Raw genomic sequence first — 22,243 nt, 5'->3', positions numbered from 1 at the left:
GGGTCGCGATTCATTTCAAGGTCTTCTTGTTATATAGGATCTAGAGTGTGAGATTTATTAACTTTTGGTGGTGTACTTTCTTGGTTTTTTGCATTTCTGGTATCTTTTTCTGGATGTTTATTCATTTTGGCAGGGAGTTTCACTGTGCACATGTTTGACCCTCTTGGCTAACTAAGGTGTGGCTGTGTTTGTCACTTTGGTATGACTACCTCTGTGACAGCTCAGTTGGCCTCTAGTGTCTTGTGTGTGTGTTTGCCTCGGCTTTTGGGCCTCTCCAGGAAGCCTCCCGTCTGGTCAGCTTGGACTCTACTAGGCTGCTGGATCTCGGGATGGTATCGCAGGGTGTGTGGTCTCTTTTGAGCTTCCACTACCGGTGTAGGAGTTCTCCCTGTTCTGTGTGTTCTGGCCCTGGCTGCTGGATCCCGCCTTGCCGGCCCCACAGGGTATGTGTGTTCTGCCAAGTCTCCACCTCACTATCCGGGCGTTTTCCCACTCTGTGTGCACTAGGTGGGGCTGTTGTACCTTGCAGAGGCGGCCCGCAGGGTGTGTATTTTTTTTGCTGAGACTCCGCCTCCTTTGCCAGACCCCTCCCCACTCAGTGCGCTCAGTACAGGGCTGGGGTGTGTCTTGTGCAATCCTCGTCTATCAGCCGGGACTTCAAGCCCTTGCCCAGCCCTGCCCCGCCCAGGAAGACTTTCAGTTTTCTGCTAGGGATGCTCTGGGTGCTTTTTTGGCCCTGGATAAGGCTTTCTCTGGGCTTCTCACCTTCCTCCTTGTATTGCGGTTATTTGTGTAGTTGAGTTATCTCCCACACCAGGGCATGAGCTCCTCGGGGGAGGATCCCACAGCACACAGTTCCTCTTTGAATCCCTCCAGCGTGGGCCAACTTGGACACCCACCAGCAGTCAGCTCTCCGGCAGGTTCAAGTGAGCTCGGGAGTGCTCTGGCCACACCTCTCCCAACCAGAAATCAGTTTGGGGTTCTTCCGAACTGATGGCCACAGAGATTGTATCTGCCTCCCAGAAACAGGAAGTTTACCTGGGGCCAAAGCCCAGGGTGTGGTGGAGTGACAATCTGGCTGGGCTTCTCTTCCCTGCCCTCCTGATGCTGGCCGGGGGCACCCCATGCCACCAGCCCCACCAGAGATCCATGGGAGGAGTGGGATTGGAGGCTGGTCCGCAGGCCCCAGGGGGCCCCGTGCTGAGGCACGCAAGTGGCACAGCTCAGTGAGGAGCCGTGCCAAGCAAGGAGGGCAGGCCTGGCTGATCCGAATTGGCCGGCTCCGCCCCCACCCAAGAAAATGGAGGCAGCGCTGGTGCCGGTGCGTAGCCTGGTGTGGTAGGCAGGAGCCATACGGGCGTTTGCCCCACAAGCGGGGCCAGGCTGGGGGTCACTCACAGAGCTCACAGAGCTGGGCCGGTCAGGCGCCTTCCTCTCCAGTTCCACATTGTCGCTGCCGTCTTTCTTGGCCTTTGTTGCCTCAGGCTGCTCACTCGGTCCCACGGCGTGGCTCAAGCGCTCTCAGGAATCTTCTTTTGTGTCGGCCCTAATACCTCGCATCTGTAGTTGCTTTTTGGTCATTGTAGATTAGTTGATCAATGATTTATTCATTTTTTGTTGCTCTTGGAAATGCAGATAGTACTCTGGCAGCACAGCGCTCACTTCTCAGGCTCGCGCTGTCTTCTGGCACACCCACTCCAGACCCGTCGCCATCTTGGAAAAAGTTCAAAACACTTTTGTAAGTGATGATACCAGCTATTTAGTCCATCCCTAAAGAACTGAGTGTCCTGGGGATTTAAACATGTTAATGCAGTCTTCTTTACATTATTAAATGAAGAAAAATGGGTGCCCTTTAAAGATTTTTTTATGATTAGGAAACAAAATGCAGTCAGAAGGAGCCACATCAGGAGGATAAGGTAGATGCCTAATGATTTCCCATTGAAAGTCTCATAGAATTGCCTTTGTTTGATGAGAGAAATGAGCAGGAGCATTGTTGTGGTGGAGAAGAACTCTCCTGGTGAAGCTAACTTTCCTAACATACTCTCATAATAAGCAGATGTTATCATTATTTTGCCCTCCAGAAAGTCAACAAACAAAATGCCTTGACCATCCTAAAAAACTGTTGCCATGAACTTTGCTCATGACAAGAATGCTTTTGCTTTGACTGGACCACTGCCACCTCTTGGTAGCCATGGCTTTGATTGTGCTTTGTCTTCAGGATCATACTGGTAAAGCCATGTTTCATCTCCTGTTACAATTCTTCAAAGAAATGCTTCAGGATCTTGATCCTGCTTGTTTAAAATTTCCATTGAAAGCTCTGCTCTTGTCTGTAGCTGACCTGAATGCAACAGTTTCAGCACCCATCAAGTGGAAAGTTTGCTCAACTTCAATTTTTCAGTAAGAATTGCGTAAGCTGAATCAAATGAGATGTCTATGGTATTGGCTATTGTATTAGTCCATTTCTGTTGCTTAAAACAGAAATACCTGAAACTGGGTAATTTGTAAAAAAATGATATTTATTGCTTACAGTTTCAGAGGCTGGGAAGTCCAAAGTCCAGTGAATACATCTGGTGAGGGCCTTGTTGGTGGTGACTCTATTCAGTGACACAGGGTGTCACATGGTGGATGGCTTGGCAAGAGAGAGGGCTTCTCACTCACTCTCCTTTTAAAGCCACTGGAAACACACCCATGACCACCATTAAACCAGAAATGGATTAATCCATTCACTAGGGCATGGTCCTCACAATCTAATAACCTCTTCGAGGCCCCACCTTTCGCTTACCATAATAGGATTTCCCACCCTCCCAACAGTTACAGTAGGAATCAAGCCTCAGTGAGCTTTGAGCGGACATCCAATTCACAGCAACTATTGTTTCTGCTGTTAATCGTCAGTCTTCTTCAATTAGGGCACAAACAAGATTAATTTTTTCCTTGCAAATTGATGTGGATGGTCTGCTGCTGTTGATTTCATCTTCAACATTGTCTCATCCCTTCTTAAAATGAGTTATCCATTTGTAAACTGCTGATTTATTTGGGGTATTATCCCCATAAACTTTTTGTAAAGCATCAATGATTTCACCATTCTTCCACCCAAGCTTCACCATCAATTTGATGTTTGTTCTTGCTTCATATTTTGCAGAATTCATGCTGCTCTGATAGGGGCTTTTTAAAAACTGATGTCTTATCCTTCTTAGTGCCTCAAACTAGACCCTCTTCAGACATATTATAAAAAGTTAGTATGAGTTTATGTTCGTGCAAAAAATACTTGAAATCCATGCAATGTTTTTTATAATATGCATTTTCCATGAACTTTTTGAAGACCCTATATGTGCCAGACACTGTTTGAGAACTGAAGCATATGGCAGCCAGAAAAATATAGTCTCTGCTCTCTAGAACCTTGAATTCTAGTGGGGAGATAGGCAATAAGTAAATAATCAAATAGATATAAAATGCGAGGTAGTAATAAGTGCTCTGAAAACAAAACAGAGGAAGAAGTGACAGTGGTGGTATTTTCAATAGGGAGGTCAAGAAAGGGCTCTCTTATGAGGTGACATTTGGACAGACATTAATGAATTGAAGGAGAGAGTCAAATGTATACATATTTGGATGAAAATTGTTCCAGGCAGTGGAAAATCAGGTGCCAAGGGTCTGAAGTAGGAGCAAGCATACTGCAAATATTTTTTTCCTAATCTGCAACTTGTTTTTTAATTTTATTTTTTAATTTTTTTTCGTCACAAATGGGATTTTTTGTCACTATTAAAGGTCTGAATTTTAAACAGATTCTTGGACTGGTGATTCATATTCATCAGCTCATTCAACTTTAGCACCTGTTGCATCCCCTGCAGCTTTTCCAGAATTACTACCTTCACCATGAAGTTCCATGAGTTTTCTCAGTTCAAACTTGGGCATCTTCAGTATTTTTACTTTTCTAATGAAGACATCATGGAGAGGATAAATAGATTGGCAAGCCTTTTCTATGTCTTTTCCAATGCTGTTTGGAATCTATTTATTGACTACCTCTTTGAAGTCATTTGTACCTCTCGGGACATTATTTCCATCATCTTTTTCTGGATTTGGTGGACCTGTTGGTGCTGAGTGTAAGAAATCTTCTGTATCTGATTGTTGTGCTTTTTAGTAAAACCAACACAGAACAGATGAAGCAAATAACCATCAGTAGTCCTGACATCAACATGAGCATCAATCATGGTCTGCCATTTTTGACCATGGAATACATTTTGTCATGAGTAAGATCCATGCCATGGAAGTTAGTCGGGCAGTTTTCACCCTGGACATCCTCAGTAACTACCTTGAATTTTCTAAGTGCAACTTCATCATTCTGAAGATCAGCAAGGCTCACTTCAAACACATGACCATTGAGGCCATTGGATGAAATTTTGGTTGAGTCCTGGTGACTAGTGTTTTTCCGATATTTCTTATATTGAACATAGCAGGCGCTTTCACATCATACCAATCTTTCCCAGAAAATGGATCAACCACTTTCTTCTTGGCTTCCTTTTTGCTGCCTTTTGTAAGGCGCTTGTTCATGTCAACAGCCATGGTGTTGCTCAGAGAGCCAAAAGGCTGCAGCTTGTTTTTTTAGTTCGTGATTTATTTTCTTGTACACAAGTTTTAAAATCTTAATGTAGTAAAATTTATAAAACTTTTACTTCATGGTTTATCTATTTGTATTTTGTTTATGAAATCCTTCCTTACAACAAGATCACAAAGATATTTGCCTATGTTATCTTTCAAAAGTTTTGAAGTACTTATCATATTTAGGTCATAAACCACTTTGACTTTGTTTTGTATACAATGTGTTGGTGAGAACTAATTTTATTTATTCCATGCAAATAACCAATGATTCCAGCAACATTTATTAAATAATTCCTCCTTTCCACACTGATCATGTATCAAGTTTATATTTACATGTGGGTCTGTTTCTGGTATCTTCATATTCTGTTCCACTGTCCTATTTTTCTCTGCACTGTCTTAATTACTATAGCTTGTAAAAAATGTTGACATCTGGTAGGATATGTGAGGACAGAAGACCCACCGGAGAATTGTGCTGCATGGAAGGGCTCAGGGAACACACCATTCACCCAGGCCACGAGGAATGCTGGTGGGAGGGGCAGCAGCATCACTGAGAAGTTCGGCATGGCGCTCCTCTGCAGGCCAGGGCACATGGTAGGAGGGGTAATTACAGAGCTGGCCTCATAACTGGCAATGGGGAGGATGGGGCCTCTTCCACCATGGAAGGGCAAGCAATTCATTCTCACAGAAATGGACATTTATATATTCTGGGTATGATTTTGCTTTTCCTGCCCATAGAACCTCATTCAGCACCACTGAATTCAGTTTAAGGAGTGTCTGATCCACACCATGGAATCCAACATAGCATAGCATCTGATCAGGAGACTTATTTCATAGCAAGGGAAGTGTGGGAGTGTGCCCATGACCACAGGATCCCCTGGGCACATCACATTCTACACCATTCATAAGTAGCTGGCCTGATAGAGTGATGGGACAGCCTGCTGCAAGTGCAGCTGAAGCACCAGCTCAGAAGTAATACTCAGCAAGGATATAGTATCGTCCTCCAGGATGCAGTGTAAACACTAAATCAGAGACCTCTATATGGTACCATCTCCCCAAGAGGAAAAATAAATGGGTGCAGGAACCCAGGAGTGAAGGCAGTAGTACCACCATTCCCAATAACCTACTAGTAGGGAGACATTGTGCTTTCAATCTCCACAACCTGGGGCTCTGCAATGTAAGAGATACTTGCCCCCAAAAGGGTGCACACTTTTGCCAGGGGCACAGCAGCAGTCCCACTGAACTATAAGCCACAGCTGCTACCAGAGCACTTTGGAGGCCAGAGAGATGGGAGATAAGAATTAGAAATACAGTACTCTGTTATAAAGTACCTGCACTACACATGAAGCAGTACAGTGTTAGTTCCTGGTGGACTTATATTAATTAAAAATGGATATTATAGGGCTAGCTAGATAGCCCAGTTGCTTAGAGCATGGTGCTGATAATGCCAAGTCCAGCGTTCAATCCCCGTACCAACCAGCTGTGCCCCCCCCCCAAATGTATATTATAAACTCTAGGGCAAACATTATGATTGATACACTCAGTGAGGATATGAAATGGAACCATATAAGGAGCTCAATAAAAACAAAGGAAGGCAGAAATAGAGGGTGGGGAAGAAACAAATAACAAAGGCAACAAATAGAAAAGTTATAAATATCGTAGACATTAATCTAACTATATCAATAATCACTTTAAATGTGAATGGTCTAAATGTACCAACTAAAAGACAAAAATTATCAGGGTGAATAAAGAAATAAGACCCAACTACATATTATCTATAAGAAACCCACTTTAAATGTAAAGACATAGGTAGGTTAAAAGTAAAAGAATAGCTACAAATGTACCAAGAAAAGACTAACCAAAAGAAAGCTGATATTTCTATCAGACAAAGTAGGCATCAGAACAAGGAATATTATCAAGAATAAAGAAGGTCATTACATAATGATAAAAGGGTTGATTCTCAAGAAAACAATACAATCTTAAATGTGTATGCACCTAAAAGAGCATCAAAATAAATAAGGCAGGGCCGAGCCCGTGGAGCACTCGTTCCTGCTGTGGGTTTGGATCCTATATAGGGATGACCGGTGCGCTCACAGCGCTCACTGGCTGAGCGCAGTGCTGCCAGTCTCAAAAAGGACAAAAAATAAATAAATAAATAAATAAATAAGGCAAAAACTGATAGAACTACAAGGAGAAATAGCTACACCCACACTCATCATTGGAGACTTCAATACCCCTCTGCCAGTAAATGATAGATCAAGCAGACAGAAAATCAGTATGAATATAGAATGGATAGGGGAAAAAGAAGAAGATGAGAACCAGAGGCAGCCCTGAGACCAACTTCTGCAAGGTGAACTGTAGTTCTTCTCACTAACCTCCTCGTCTAAGTTTCCCCTCAGGAAGAGAGGTCCACAGGATCTCTGAACATATTTGGAGAAATTAACCCATGTAGCACAAAGGGTGGACTGTGGCAGGTGCACAGCTCAGATCTTCCTTCAAGAATTTGCCATATAGCTGTGAGGAGTGCAGTTGGCTGACAGTGTCAGGCTACAGCCTTCCAAGATCAGCTGTAGCACTCTTGGCAAGGTCTTTCTTTCCCTGGGCAGCCTCCAGTCAATCACTAAGCATAGTGGCAGTACAGTGGTCACCCATTATCCATGGTTTCACTTCCTGCAATTTCAGTTACCTGCAGTTAACAGTGGTCCAAAAATATTAAGTGAAAAATTCCAGAAATAAACAATTCATGAGTTTTCAATTGCATGCTGTTCTGAGTACCATGATAAAATCGCACCATCCACTCCATCCTGCCCCATATATGAATTATCCCTTTGTCTAGCATTATCCATGCTGTAGACACTATCCACCTGTTAGTCACTTAGTAGCCATCTTGGTTATCAGATGGACTGTCATGGTATCACAGTGCTTATGTTCAAGTCGCCCTGATTTTACTTAATAATGGCCCCAAAGTGCAAGAGTAGTGATGCTGAAATATTGCTATAATTATTCTATTTTATTATTAGCTATTGTTGTTAATCTCTCACTGTGCCTAATTTATAAATTAAACTTTATCATAGGTATGTACGTGTAGGAAAAAAAATAGTATATATAGGGTTCAGTACTACCCACGGTTTCAGGCATCCACTGAGGGTCTTAGAATGAATCCCCCGTGGATAAAGGAGGATGACTGTACTAGGGCCTGGGCATTTCTACCCAATATGGGTCTCTTCTAACAGGCAGTCTTTCCTGCAGAACTTCCCATTGAGTTGACCAAGACTTTGTCATATCTGCCTCACAGTCTAAGGCAATTCTGCCCAATTCTGCTTCCTCCCCTCATCCTTTCATATGTGTCAGATCTGCATTATGGCCTGAAAGATTTCCCTTTCAAATCTTGTTTCCTGTCCTTTTATCATTCATAGGCATTATCCCCAATCACCGTCTTACAGTCCTAACTCCATGTTAGCATCTGCTTCCGAGAGCACCCAAATTGACACAATTAGCCACCCACCACTGCCATACACTTAGGAAAAATTCTTCAGAAGACATTTAATTAAGCATTTCAAGAGTCTCTTCATTATAATCAAAATGTTTTCAGCAAGTTCTTCAACTGAATTCACAACTAGGTGATTCAGACAATGAAAACCATTTAAAACCCCAGCCTTACAATCTCCATCAAGGCATGTGTACTGCGGTTACAGTTTTTCCAATCATTGCATTCAGTTTCTTTTGCATGGTAGAACACTGATGAAGCTTGTCATACAGCATAAATTTGGGTTGTTCAAAGTTGATCCTGATCATGCTTATGATCATTCAGATTAAAGGTTTTTGTTCCAGAAAGACACAAGATTTTTTTTGAAACTCAAATAGTCAAGTGATGACTTTTCCTTATGACAGTCAGAGACTTCCTTAAGTAAAAGTAGTTATTTAAGGTCATTGCCCATCTCATCCTGAAGCTGAGAAAAAAAGTTCCTAACATAATTGACAAGCATAAAGTGTTTCTCATAATCTTCACGTGTAACTCAGGTGGAGAGGGCATTCTTCTGGACAACAGTATATAGAGGTGTTAGTCAGGGTAGACTAGACTCTGCAGTGGTAACAAAGAAACCCTGAAATTTTAGTGGCTTAACTAAAGGTTTATTTCTCACTCCCACAATGTCCCATGAGAAGGTCTTTGTCTAAGCAACTCTCCAGAATGGCTTTCCTCTGAATGGTGAACTCAAGGATCCAGTTCCTTGCACTGTGCTCTACCATTTCAGAGCCCTTTGCTTCCAGCTGTACCAACAGCAGAGAGATTTACCATGAAAAATTATGAGACATATTATATGGACCAGGCCTGGAAGAGGCAGTTATCAATTCCACATGCATTCTACTACCAGAACAAAACGACATGGACTCGCTTACCTAAAGGGAAAGCTGGGAAATGTAGGGGATCATTTGGCTATTGGCATACAGTCTCTGTCATAACAGATTTTGCATTTCCTGTAACAGCTTCAATACATGAAATAAGCCTTCAAGTTGGATTTACCATAGCTTTAAACCCTTCATACTTTATCCTGCTACATCACTTTCAGTCTGTTATTCTCATAAAGTCATCAATAAGCTTGAAATCTTTCCCTGTCTCAGTTAATTGCATCACCATTCACCCATTTGCTCAAGTCTAAAACGTAGTAGTTATCCTTGTTTCCTCTAATGGAAATGAGATAAAAGACAGCCACGGAGCCCTGTGCAGTGGTGATCCCAGAGCAGCTTCCATAAATATTACAGTCCAGTTGGAAGGCATATTACTAAAGCTAAGATGGGTTGTTAGAATCACCTGTATAGAGTACTGTAGCATTTCCCTTTGTTCTGATGCTCTATTCTATACTAACTTCTTATTACAGTGTGATAGCCCATTAAGACCCCTAAAGATCTATCCATCAGGAAGACATAACAATCATAAAATACATATGCACCCAATATGAGAGCACCCAGATATATAAAGCAAACACTATTAGACCTTAAGAGACAGACAGACCCCAAACACAATAATAGTTGGAGACCTCACCACCCCTCTCTTAACACTGGGCAGATCATCTAGACAACAAATCCACAAAGAAAAACAGAATATAAACTATACTTTAGGCCAATTGGATTTGACAGACATCTACAGAACATTTCATCCAACAAGCACAGAATTTACTTTTTTCTCATCAGCACATGGAATGTTCTCCAGGACAGACCACATTAAGTCACAAATCAAGTTCAACAAATTTTTTAAAAAATGAAATCATTTCAAGTATCTTTTCAGACCACAATGGTCTGAAACTAGAAATCAACAGCAAGTGAAACTCTGGAAACTATACAAATACATGGAAATTAAACAACATGCTCCTGAATGACCTATAGATCAAAGAAGAAATTAAACAGGAAATCAAAAATTTCTTGAAACTGATGAAGATAAAGACACAGCATACCAAAAAGCTGTGGGATACCAAAAACGCAGTAGTAAGAGGGAAGTTTATTGCAATAAATGCTTACATAAAAAGAATAGAAAGACTTCAAATAAACAACCTAATGTTATACCTTAAAAAATTAAAGAAACAAGAACAATCCTATCCCAAAATTAGTAGACAGAAAGAAATAATTAAGATCAGAGCAGAATTAAATGAAATAGAAACAAACAAAAAAGATACAAAAGATCAATGAAACAATAAGTTGGGCTTTTCCGAGAAGATAAACAAAATAGACAAACCATTAGCTAGACTAAAAAGAGAATAGAGAAGACCCAGATAACAAAAATCAGAAATAGAAAAGAAGGGCCAGCCTGTGGCTCACTCGGGAGAGTGTGGTGCTGATAACACCAAGGCCACGGGTTCGGATCCCATATAGGGATGGCCGGTTTGCTCACTGGGTGAGCGTGGTGCTGACACCAGGTCAAGGGTTAAGATCCCCTTACTGGTCATCTTTAATAAAAAAAAAAAAGAAATAGAAAAGAAGACACTACAACTGATACCACATTGAAATACAAAGAATCATTAGAGACTATTATAAACAACCATACATCAACAAATTTGAAAACCTGGAGGAAGTGGATAAACTTCTGGACACATACAAACTACCATCACAGAACCAAGAAGAAATAGAAATCCTGAACAGACCAATAACAAGCAACATGATTGAAGCAGTAATCAGCAGTCTCCCAACAAAGATAGGCCCAGGACCAAATGACTTTACTCCCGAATTCTATCTAAACTTTAAAGGGGAATTAATACAAATTCTTTTCAAACTATTCCAAGAAATGAAAACAGAGGCCATTCTCCCAAACTAGTTCTATGAGGCCAGCATCACCCTGATACCAAAACAAAGATACAACAAAAAAAGAAAAGTACAGGCCAATATCCTTGATAAACATAGATGCAAAAATCCTCAACAAAATATTAGCAAACAGAATACAATAGCACATCAAAAAAATTATACACCATTATCAAGTGAGATTCATCCCAGGGATGCAAGGATGGTTCAGCATATGCAAGTCAATAAATGTGATATACTATATCAACAAAATCAAGGATGACAAAAACCATATGATTATTTCAATAGACACAGAAAAAATATTTGACAAAATTCAACATCCCTTCATGATAAAGACTCTGAACAAATTAGGTATAGAAGGAAAGTATCTCAACACAATAAAAGCCATATACGACAAACCCACCACCAATATCATTCTGAATGGGGAAAAACTGAAAGCTTTTCCTGTAGGAATAGGAACAAGACAAGGATGCCCACTCTCACACTCCTATTTAACATAGTATTGGAAGTACTAGTCTGAGCAATCAGGCAAGAGAAAGAAATAAAGAGCATCATTATTAGAAAAGAGGAAGTCAAACTTTCCCTGTTTGCAGATGACATAATCCTATATATAGAAAAACCTAAAGACTGTAACAAAAAACTCTTAGAGCTGATAAACAAATTCAGTAAAGTTGAAGGATACAAAATCAACATACAAAAATCAGTAGTGTTTCTATACACCAGCAATTAACTAGCAGAAAAAGAAATCAAGAAAGCAAGCCCATTTACAATAGCTACCAAAAAGATAAAATACCTAGGATAAAATACCTTGGTTAAATTTACCAAGTAGGTGAAAAATCTCCAAAAGAAGAACTATAAATCACTGCTGAAAGAAATTAAAGAGGACACAAAAAGATGGAAAGACATTCCATGCTAACAGACTGGAAGAATTAAGGTTGTGAAAATGTCCATATTACCCAAAGCAATCTACAGATTCAATGTAATCTCCATCAAAATACCAATGACATTCATCAGAAATAGAAAAAGCAATCCTAATATTCATTTGGAACAACAAAAGACCCTGAATAGCCAAAGCAATCCTGAGCAAAAAAATAAATAAAGTCAGAAGAATTATACTACCTGACCTCAAATTATACTATAAAACTATAGTAACAAAAACAGAATGGTACTGGCATAAAAACAGGCACACAGACCAGTAGAACAGAATAGAGAACTCAGAAATCAATACATGTGCTTACAGCCAACTGATATTCAACAAAGGCACGAAGAACATACATTGGGGAAAATACAGCCTCTTCAACAAATGGTGCTGGAAAAATTGGAAATCCACATGTAGAAGAATGAAACTAGACCTGTACCTCTCACCATATATCAAAATCAACTTAAAATGGATTAAAGACTTAAGTATAAGATCTGAAACTATAAACCTCCTAGAAGAAAACATCAGGGAAAAACTTCAGGATGTAGGACTGGGCAAAGATTTTATGAATAAGACCTCAAAAGCACAGGCAACAAAAGAAAAAATAAACAAATGGGATTATATCAAACTAAAAAATCTTCTATACAGCAAAGGAAACAACAAGAGTGAAAAGACAACCTACAGAATGGGAGAAAATATTTACAAACTATACATCTGACAAGGGATTAATATCCAGAGTATACAAGGAATTCAAACCACTTAACAGTAAAAAAAAACCAACCCAATTAAAAAAATTGGCAAAGGAGCTGAATAGACATTTCTCAAAGAAAGACATACAAATGGCCAACAGATACATGAAAAAATGTTCAACATTACTAATCATCAGGGAAATGCAAATCAAAACCACAGTGAGATATCATCTCACCCTAGTTAGGCTGGCTATTATCAAAAAGACAGAAAATAACAAATGCTGGTGAGGATGTGGAGAAAGGGGAACCCTCCTACACTGTTGGTGGCACTGTAAATTGGTGCAGCTATTATGGAAACAGTATGGAGGTTTTTCAAACAACTATAGATAGAACTGACATACCATCATGCAATCCTACTGCTGGGTATATACCCAAAGGAATAGAAATCATCATGTCAAAGAGATGCCTGCACTCCCATGTTCATTGCAGCTCTATTTACAATAGCCAAGAGTTGGAACCAACCTAAATATCCATGGACAGACAACTGGATAAGGAAAATGTGGTATATGTACATACTGGAATACTACTCAGCCATAAAAAGAATGAAATTCTGCCATTCACAGCAATGTGGACAAGCTTGGAGAAAATTATGTTGGGTGAAATAAGCCAGACACAGTAAGAGAGATACCATAGGTCCTCACTCATAAGTAGGAGCAAAAGAAGGAAGGAAGGAAGAAAATTCACGATAATACATTGAACTTTCAGAAGGAGAGAGCAAAACTGTGGTTACTACAGGTGGTAATGGGGGGATAACAAGAACTTGGTTAAGGGTCACAAAAAATGGTTACTCTTTGTAATGATAAACATACTAATTATCCTGATTTGATCATTACATATTGTACACAGTTATTGATATTCAACTCTGTATCCCACAAATATGTATAATCAATTATTTCACTAAAAAAGACTCCCCTAAAAAGAAGAGGGTGCCCTGAATATCCAATGTGAGTATTCAGATCTGCTTAGCAGTTATATTTCTCACTGCCAATTAATAAACAGACATTCTGGTTTGTATATCAGTATCTTATGAGTTGGATCATTCATTTGTTCATTCATATATTCAACTAACATTTATTGAGTGCCTACTAGTCTACTGTTTTAAATACCAGAAATATAGAAGTATACAAAACAGATAAAAACTGTCCTCATGGCACTTACATTCTATTACAATGAAGAGAGACAAAAATTTTTAAGGAAAATATTAGATAGTGATAAATTCTATAGAGAAAAAGAAAGCAGGGAAGGGGGAAAGGATGGACTGGGGGGGGGGGGCGTTACGATTTTAAATAGGGTGTTCAGTCCTTATGGAGAAGACATTTGTCTTTTGTCTTTTTCCGTGTCCGGCAACGGATCACAACCCTCAGTGTTGCCCCCATACCAGACCGGGGCCCGGCAACGGGATTGCAACCCTCGGTGCTGCTCCCGCGCCTCGCTCAGCCAGTGAGCGGGAACCGGTCTGTATGTGGGATCCGAACCCTCGGGAGGGAGGGCCGCCGCGCTTCCCAAGCGGCGCACTATCCAGTGCGCCACCAGGCCGGCCCTGGAGAAGACATTTGAGCAAGTACCTTAAGGAGGTGAAGGAAGTAGCCACGCAGACGGCCAGGGAAGAGCATTGCAGGCAAAAAACCACCAAGTTCAAAGGCCTGAGGTAGAGAGTGCCTGGTTTGTTTTCAGATCAGCAGACAGCAGAAAGGCCAATGTGAGTGGAGTGAGCAAGGTGGACAGTAGGAGGAGAGGAAGCAAGAAGATCAAGCGTGGGGATGAGGGGAAGACTGTGCAGGGCCCTGTAAATCAGCATTAGGATTTTGGTTTTTTTCTTTTTTCCTGGCAGCTGGCTGGTACAGGGATGGAACCCTGGACCTTGCTGTTATCAGCAGCACATTCTAACCAACTGAGCTGACTGGCCAGCCCAGGATTTTGGATTTCACTCTGAGTGAGATGTGGAGTCATTGGAGGGTTCTGAGCAGGGAAGTGACATGATCTGCCTTTCATTTTAGAAGCAGCACTCTGTGGCCGGCCCCGTGGCTCACTCGGGAGAGTGCAGCGCAAGGCCGCGTGTTCGGATCCTATATAGGGATGGCCTGGGCGCTCACTGGCTGAGTGAATACTGAATTGAGAATAGAGTGTAAGGGGGCAATGGTGGAAGCAGAAAGACCTGTTAGGAGGCAATTGCAATAAAGCAGGTGAGAGGTCACAAATTTTTAAGAGAAAACAGTTTGTCAAGCAGGACTACAAGATTTGGGGCCTGAGTTATCAAAAGAATGAAGTTTCCATTTGCTGAGATAGGAAAGACTAGGGAAGGGGCAGATTAGGTGAGGAAGATCAGGGGTTTGGTTTCAAACACTAAATTAGGCTTGAGATGCCCATGAGATGTCCAAGTAGAGCTAAAAGAAGGCATCCATGTATAAAAATATGGAGTTCAGGAAAGAATTGGGAGTCATCAGGACACAGATGACCTTTAAAGCCATGAGACTAGATGAGATCACCATGGAAATCACTTTAAATAGAGAAAAGGCTCAAGAACTGAGCCTGGAACACTCCAATATTTAAGAAGTCATGGAGTTGAGGAAGAACCACAAAGGAGACTGAGGAGTGACCAATAGTTATCAAGCGCCAGCCCCCTGAGCCAGCTCGCTGCACGGTACCCTGATAAAGCTGAATTTCTGGGATTCACAAAGAATAGATATGCAGGGACATGCAGTAAGCCATCAAGCTACTGCTGTCCTGTTAAATCTGGCTAAGTAGTCGGTTAGCCTTTCCCTTTGATATCTTTTAAATGCAACAATTCTCATGCAAATTATGTGCAAAATAGCAACGGCATGGCAATATTATAGTAGATATGGCTAGACTCTGGTTTGGGGACATTAAAGTCCAGAACCATGCATGCCACACTTGCAGGAGGAGCTCAGTCCTGTGACCCTCCAACCAGGCCCTCAGGCCAGCCTTGGAGAACACCCAGAAGAGACACAGAAAATCACTCCCAGTGCCCCAATAGCAAAGGGCTTTGTGGATGATGGCAGTCAGCTGCTGCTACTTTCATTGCTGCTGCCAACACCTGCTGACCTAGAAGTCAAAGAACACTTTATACCTTATCAGCAGATTAGGGGTGAGGGTGAGTGTCAAGTTAAGGTTAGCACTTCCAATCTGTGATGGGTTAAGTCCCAAAACCTTAAACCTCTCCTCAGGATATTCCATCCACATCCTGCTGTGATTGAAACCCTGGCAGTCTGCTGACTCTTTCCAGGTGTAGGCTGTTTATTTTCTCATCCCCTCCCCCCACCACAAAATGGCTGAGGGAGTGCTGGGAGGTAGAGCCAGGGCTCTCCTTTCTTCCAAGACCACCTTCTGCTCTTTGTTCCTCCTCCCTCCTGAGAAATCTCTGGCTCTTCCTTGGCTCATACCAGCTAGTTATAATACCCTTCCTGGTGGCAGTCTTTGTCACCTTTCCAGTCACTGCCCTCATCTGTGAAGACTTTGACTCACAATCTGTCCTCTTCATCCCAACTTCTCCCATTATTCTCAGTGATTTCAGCACCCACATGGTCAACCATCCAGCACCCTGGCCTCTTGTTTCCTTGACCCGCCCATTGCCAATGACCACTGCCATTTTGGGAAGCACTTTACAATCCAGAACACCAGTATGGGGCCTTGTATCTTGAAGGTCCGTGTACACAAATGCATTCTTTTCATTGGTACATCAAGACTTGATTTCCTGAGGCTGACAACCCTTTAATACAAGAAGTATGAAAAGTATGTATAATTTCTATTAGGAATTAGGCCTGCGCTTCATTCTTTTCTGTTTTGTTTTCAATTGAACTCACCATGGGTCCATGATTACAACAGGATTTTAAAGTGTAACAGCAGATGAAAATAAACCCCCAACAATACAAAAATACATATGCATGAGGTTATTCATTGCACCATTGTTTATAATTGCAAGATATTGGAAACAACCTAAATGTCCACACATAGGAGTACGCTTGAATAAGCTGTGGTACAACCATACAATAGAAAACTACGTGGCTGTAAAAAAGAATGAGAAAAATCTCTATGAACTTTAGTGACTTCCAGGATACAGTGTACAGCAAAAAAAAAGTAAAGTGCCAAATACATATCTGTAGAATGCTACCTTTTGTGTCATAAAGGGAAACATTTTCATACAAACACCTATGCAAAAATGTGCACAGCAGCTTTATTCATAATCGCCAAAAACTGGAATGAGCCCAAATGTCCATCAATGGATAATGGATAAACACATTGTGGTACACTCATACCATAGAATAATGCTCAGCAATAAAAAAGAAGAAACTCTCGATGGACACAAAGACACGGATGAATCTCAAAGGCATAATGCTGAGTGGAAGAAGCCAGTCTCAACAGGTTACACACCATATACTTCCATGTATATGACATTCTTAAAAGGCAAAACCATAGGGACAGACAACAGATTAGAGGTGGCCTAGGATAGAGTTAGGGGAGGCCTTGACTACAAACGGGCAGCACGTGGGAATTTGGGGGGCTGATGGAACAGTTCCATATCCCAATTGTGGTGGTGGTCACACAAGTCTATATGTGTGGCCAAGCTCCTAGAGCTCCACACTGAAACAAGATAATTGTACTGTACATAAATTAGAAAAAGTATAGTTGTGAAGGTTGTGGTAAAATGTGGTGAGTTTAGTCCTAGGTCTTCAGATAGGTATTAGAGATGTATCATTCCAACTCTTGGACTTTATATTAGTGTTATAAAAACACCAGCAGCAAAGAAACTAAAAGTATCATGTGACTAACATGAAAAATAACTGAAATTTGGATTACCATGGTTTGGTAATGAGAGTAAATTAATTTCCATTATGTGACATATTCATCCCTAGCGCAGTCCTGTTATAGAGTGAGTATTCGATTAATAGTTGGCAATGAATAAATGAGTCTGTGAATAGATAAATGAATGAATGAAAAAGGCTCACACATTTTATGAAAAACCTTCCTGCTTCAAACATCATCAAAAAAATTGAAGCAGAATGGAAGGACATTCAAGCATCGTATAAAGTTAAATACAGTGGACCAAATGCAAAAGCTGTGGAAGCCACATTTGCTAGTGTTATGTTTAATTGCAAAGGTTAGAGCTGCTAAAGTCATTGGTGACCCATTTGTAAAACTGCTGCCAAAGAAATGGTGAAAATGATGACTGGGAACAAAGCAAATGCCTTTCAAATATCATAGTTCATTTTAGAATTACAGATGTAGCTGGAACTTAAAATGGTAAATATCCAGTTTCTGACAAGACTGATATTATTTGCTGCAAGTTGATGAATCCACTGATCTTGTGAATTTAGCTAATCTTTTGGCATTTATTATATATGACCTAAATAAATAATTTTATGAACAATTAAGAATAATCTGTCAACCTTTTCCAACTCATGCAACTGAAAGAAAGATTTCCTTCCTTCCTCCCTTTCTTCTTTCTTTCCTTCCTTTCTTCTGTCCTTCATTTATTCATCTAACTAATGATTACTGGGCACTAACAATGTGCAAGCCACTGTCTCAAGCAATGGGGACATAGCTGTGAACAAGCGACAAGATCCCTTCCCTCATGGATCTTACATTCTGGTAGGTGGAAACAGACAAACCAACAGAAAAGAAAACTAGCAGATAGGGATAACACTATACAGAGAATTTAAATGGGGCAATGTGGTAGAGTGAATGGGGGCTTTGCAGATTGGGTGGTCAGAGGAGATAACATTTAAGCTGAGCTGTGAATGACAAGGAACTAGCTCTGCAAACATCTGGGGAATCAACATTCCAAGCAGAGGCAGCAGCTACAGCAGTGGTTCTCTGCAGGAATGGCACCACCTCCTAGGAGGCATTTTGGAAATTGGAGAGGGGGCCCACAATGATGGGGTATTCTACTGGCATTTAATGGACAAAGGCCAGGATGCTGCACATCTGCAATGTACAAGACAGTTGTGCATCCTTCAAGGCTCTCAAAGATCCCACCAGACATTCAAGTAAAGTGGAAAAATTATCCGAGTCAAGAGCTTAACTCTGCTTTACTCCTAAAGACAAAACCTTTTTTACACAGTATTTATGTACATGGCATTTTCCAGGAAGGCAAGTACCATGTAAACAGAAGGAAGATTGTGTTGTGTTTCATTCAGAACTTCAAGAGTCGTTTACCATGAAAAACAAAAAAACATGAACAAAGAAAAAACACCTCACCAATGGCAAGGCAATATCACAGAAAACACTGCACCTGATGGAAATGCTTCAGAGAAAATCAATGGAGAGAATTTTTTAAAATTGATAATACATGACCATGGTAAAAAGGAAAAAAAAGCAAACAGTAAGGGCACACAGTCAAAACTCAATCTCCATTCCACCTCTGTTTCCAAGTCCCCCGGTTTCCTTCACCAAAGATAACCTAATTGTCAGGGTTTTTCTGATATCCTTCCAGAGGAATTATTTTATTTTTATTTTGAGGGAAGGAAAGAAGGAAGAAAGGAGGAGGCGAGGGAGGAGAAAACAACCCCATATAAATGAATATTTATTTGTCTGAACACAAAAAATATTGTGAGGAAGGATGCATGCATGCACGCCAAGCTCTTAACTGTGGTTACCTTCAGAGCATGGACAGGGGGATTTAACTTTCTTCAATACATCTCTGTACTATATTATGTACATTGATCTTAAACATAAATAAATCCCTGAAGGTATCCTATATTTGGACTGTGACTTGTAGACAAGCTAACATTACTGCTTGTTTTTCACACTTGTTAAAAACTTTAAGAACATAGTAGATTAAGGATCTCCAACTTTGGAAAGTGTACGTAATGTGAAACTGAGGTGCTATGTTAAAAATAAGTATATGATAACTATAAAAAGGAAAAGGAAAGAGGCAGGCAGTAAAAAAAAAAAAAAATCTTAGAAGTAATATTGTTACATAAGGAAGAAGATTCAAGCCAGTAGGCAACCTCCTGTCACCCTAGTCAAGCCTTGAGAGGCGCTAACAGTTTTTTAATCCTCCAGCTCTCATTTTTCTGTTTCTCTTCTCACTAACTGAAGTCTTCTCTCAGCACACTACCTTAGCTTAACTTCCTAATATTTCTTATGTTATAGTTTATCTTGCTATGTTTATAACAATGTTGGTTGATTCCTGTTCTCCTAATGTTTGTTTTATTCTTTTATTCTTTACTCTTATGAAATAAATTAAAATTAGCATGGAATTTTGTAAATTGCAAAAGTAGCATATACCCCTTGTACCAAGACATATACCCAATGCATAGCAAATGAATGAGACTCTGGCTGAGTAAAATCTGAACTCACCTTGTAAGCACATTATCATGAAAAGACAGAAGGCATTAAATAAATATTTCACTGTTACTCATTTTACTGTTCAATGTATCTGTAGTGAAAAAATATACATTTTACTTTCAAGATTACAATAGGCCATCAGCTCAGTAACTCTCTTGGCCAATAGCTGTAAAGACTAAAATGGCTCTTCTAATTCTGGATGCTCTCTCACCATTTCAATTTTCTTTTATAACAAATGGTATTCTGAAGAGCCAGATTTTAAAGCTATTTATATGTGAATGTTAATAGATTATAAACTCCACCAGAAGGTGAAATCCTTCACCATGGACAGTGACTGAAGATAGACTAAGCTACTGGTTTAAAGCTAATCTACTAAGTTTTTCTAGAAAGTCTGCTATAAAACATGCAATAAAATTATGAAGATAACTTTAGGATGTCATATGTTCACATTCTGGTAAAAAGATAAAACTAAATTATAAGGCTGCAGTTGGCATATAAATACAAAATCAGATTATATATCAACATATTTTTCATTTTAAGGAGTTTGAGGGTTAGGTTTTTGCTTTTTGGTGTATGTGTACATGTATTTGTGTATTTTGAGCTAATAAATATTTAATTTACATAAATAATAAATAAATAAATAAAACAATAAAACGGCTCTTTTTGCCTCTGGCCCACTCTTATTTGTGCTGAAAACAAAAAGAATGGCAATGCTGAAGAAAACGGTGTAGCCGGTTCCCAAGATGGATACAGGTGAAGCTCTCACACAAGCTGTCTTAAAACAAAACAAAAACAACCCAACGCAGTTGATCTGATCTCCATACAATGGGGTTACGGCCTCAACCGTTCCATCCCAGGGCAGAACTTCCTGAAAGAGCCTTAGGATCTAGTCCTGTTATTCAGCAGAGTGCTTTAGGACAGAACTGGGACCTGATGGTTTCTTTATCGTAGTCCCCAAATTCCAATTCAAGCCCTTTTGAAGTCTGGTGTCCTTTGGTCTTCAGAGTCATAGGCCTACTTTCTCCAACTTCTCAACAGCCATGAAATTAGCTTACAGCAAGACAGGAGAATCCATAAAACATGAAAAATAAGCATTTCCCAATTTTTGAGAGCAGAACAAGGCCTATGTAACCAGAACAAGTTCTCTCAATTGAAACACTGCAATGCCTTTGTGAAAAGGTTTCTTTATTCGTATTTAGTAATAACTATACAAACCTAAAAGCAACTATGTACCTGGGACATCTTGCTCACACTGACTGCTGACTGTCCTTTCCTTGTAATTATTATTATTGACACGGCTTTGTAAAAAAAAAAATGAGACAGAAATTTGGGATTTTTTTGACTTACAAAAATCCTTCTGAGATTCTATCCAAGTCATTCTTAGCTCTTCTTTGCCTCTGTTGTCCTCTTAGCTAACAGAACCACTGAAAAATGTCCCGACGGGAGTTACACTCTGTAGTTCCAGTGGACGTGTAGTGTAGCTGTCAGTGGATGTTGGCACAGAACTGGTCTAGATTTGAATCCTAGCTCCGCTTTGTAGTAGCTATGACCTTGAGCAAGTTAATCTCTCTGTGTCTTGGTTTCCTCTTCCGTAAAATAATATCTACTCATAACCAACACATATATACTGCTTACCCGTACCAGTCATTGTTCATTCAATCCTTATGACAACCCCTAGGAGGAAGAAACTATAATTTCCATTTTATGGATGAAGCAACTGAGGCACAGAGAGGTTGAGTGACTTCTCTGAAGTCACACAGCTGGTAAGCTGCAGAGCCGAGATTCTCAGGCAGGTTCCAGAGTCCAGGCTCTAACCACCACACCTACAGCCTCTCCAAATGAGGACATACCTACTAAGGGCTGTTTTGAGGATTATATGTGATAATGTATGTAAAGCCCTTCCAGTCTTTTTCTCTGGGTAGAAAAAAAGGGGTTGGAGGGAAGCGGGGGTGGAGGAAAGAGCCAGGGGAGGAAGAGGGCGAGATGGGATGTGAAAAGAAGAGGCAAACAAGAGAGGAAGGGGACAGCTGAATACTTAGGAAACAAGAAGTCTAGCTGGCTAGACCTTCAGAGAACAGGGTGACTATTTCTAAACTGAAAATCGAAACTCGCGCCCCGCCAGCTGAAGAGCATATAGAGACGTTAAATCCTCGAGGCTTCAGACCCGGGCCGGGGCCCTCGACCTCACGCCGTTCCCCGGGGCCGGCTCCGGGCTGGGCGCGGACGGAGCTTCCCGTCTCTCCCGCGGATCCGCCCCACGCCAGGCGGGGCCTGGCCCGCCCCCTCCGCTGGTGGCCCGAGAGCCCCAGGCCCGAGCCACGCGGGCTGCCCGGCCGGGGCTCGATGGCTACGTGGAGGCGGGACGGCAGGCTGACCGGCAGCCAGCGGC

General features: G+C 40.8%; 1 protein-coding gene and 1 pseudogene across 1 annotated transcript in view; one reads left to right on the top strand and one right to left on the bottom strand.

The window, feature by feature from the left end:
* Nucleotides 1–3,771: 3,771 nt before the first annotated feature.
* LOC103589288 lies at nucleotides 3,772–4,557 on the bottom strand (annotated as a pseudogene).
* A 10,872-nt stretch (nucleotides 4,558–15,429) lies between these two features.
* SLC25A43 (solute carrier family 25, member 43) overlaps nucleotides 15,430–22,243 on the top strand; it is a 63,867-nt gene continuing 57,053 nt past the window's right edge. Inside the window, exon 1 of the mRNA XM_008571238.1 lies at nucleotides 15,430–15,658. Coding sequence (XP_008569460.1) covers nucleotides 15,430–15,658 — 229 coding nt within the window. The remainder of the gene's footprint in view (nucleotides 15,659–22,243) is intronic.

This window comes from Galeopterus variegatus, unplaced genomic scaffold, assembly GCF_000696425.1.
Source record: "Galeopterus variegatus unplaced genomic scaffold, G_variegatus-3.0.2 Scaffold669, whole genome shotgun sequence".
Lineage (NCBI taxonomy): Eukaryota > Metazoa > Chordata > Mammalia > Dermoptera > Cynocephalidae > Galeopterus > Galeopterus variegatus.
Note: the sequence above shows the minus strand (reverse complement) of the source record. Positions and strands in the feature narration are given on the sequence as shown.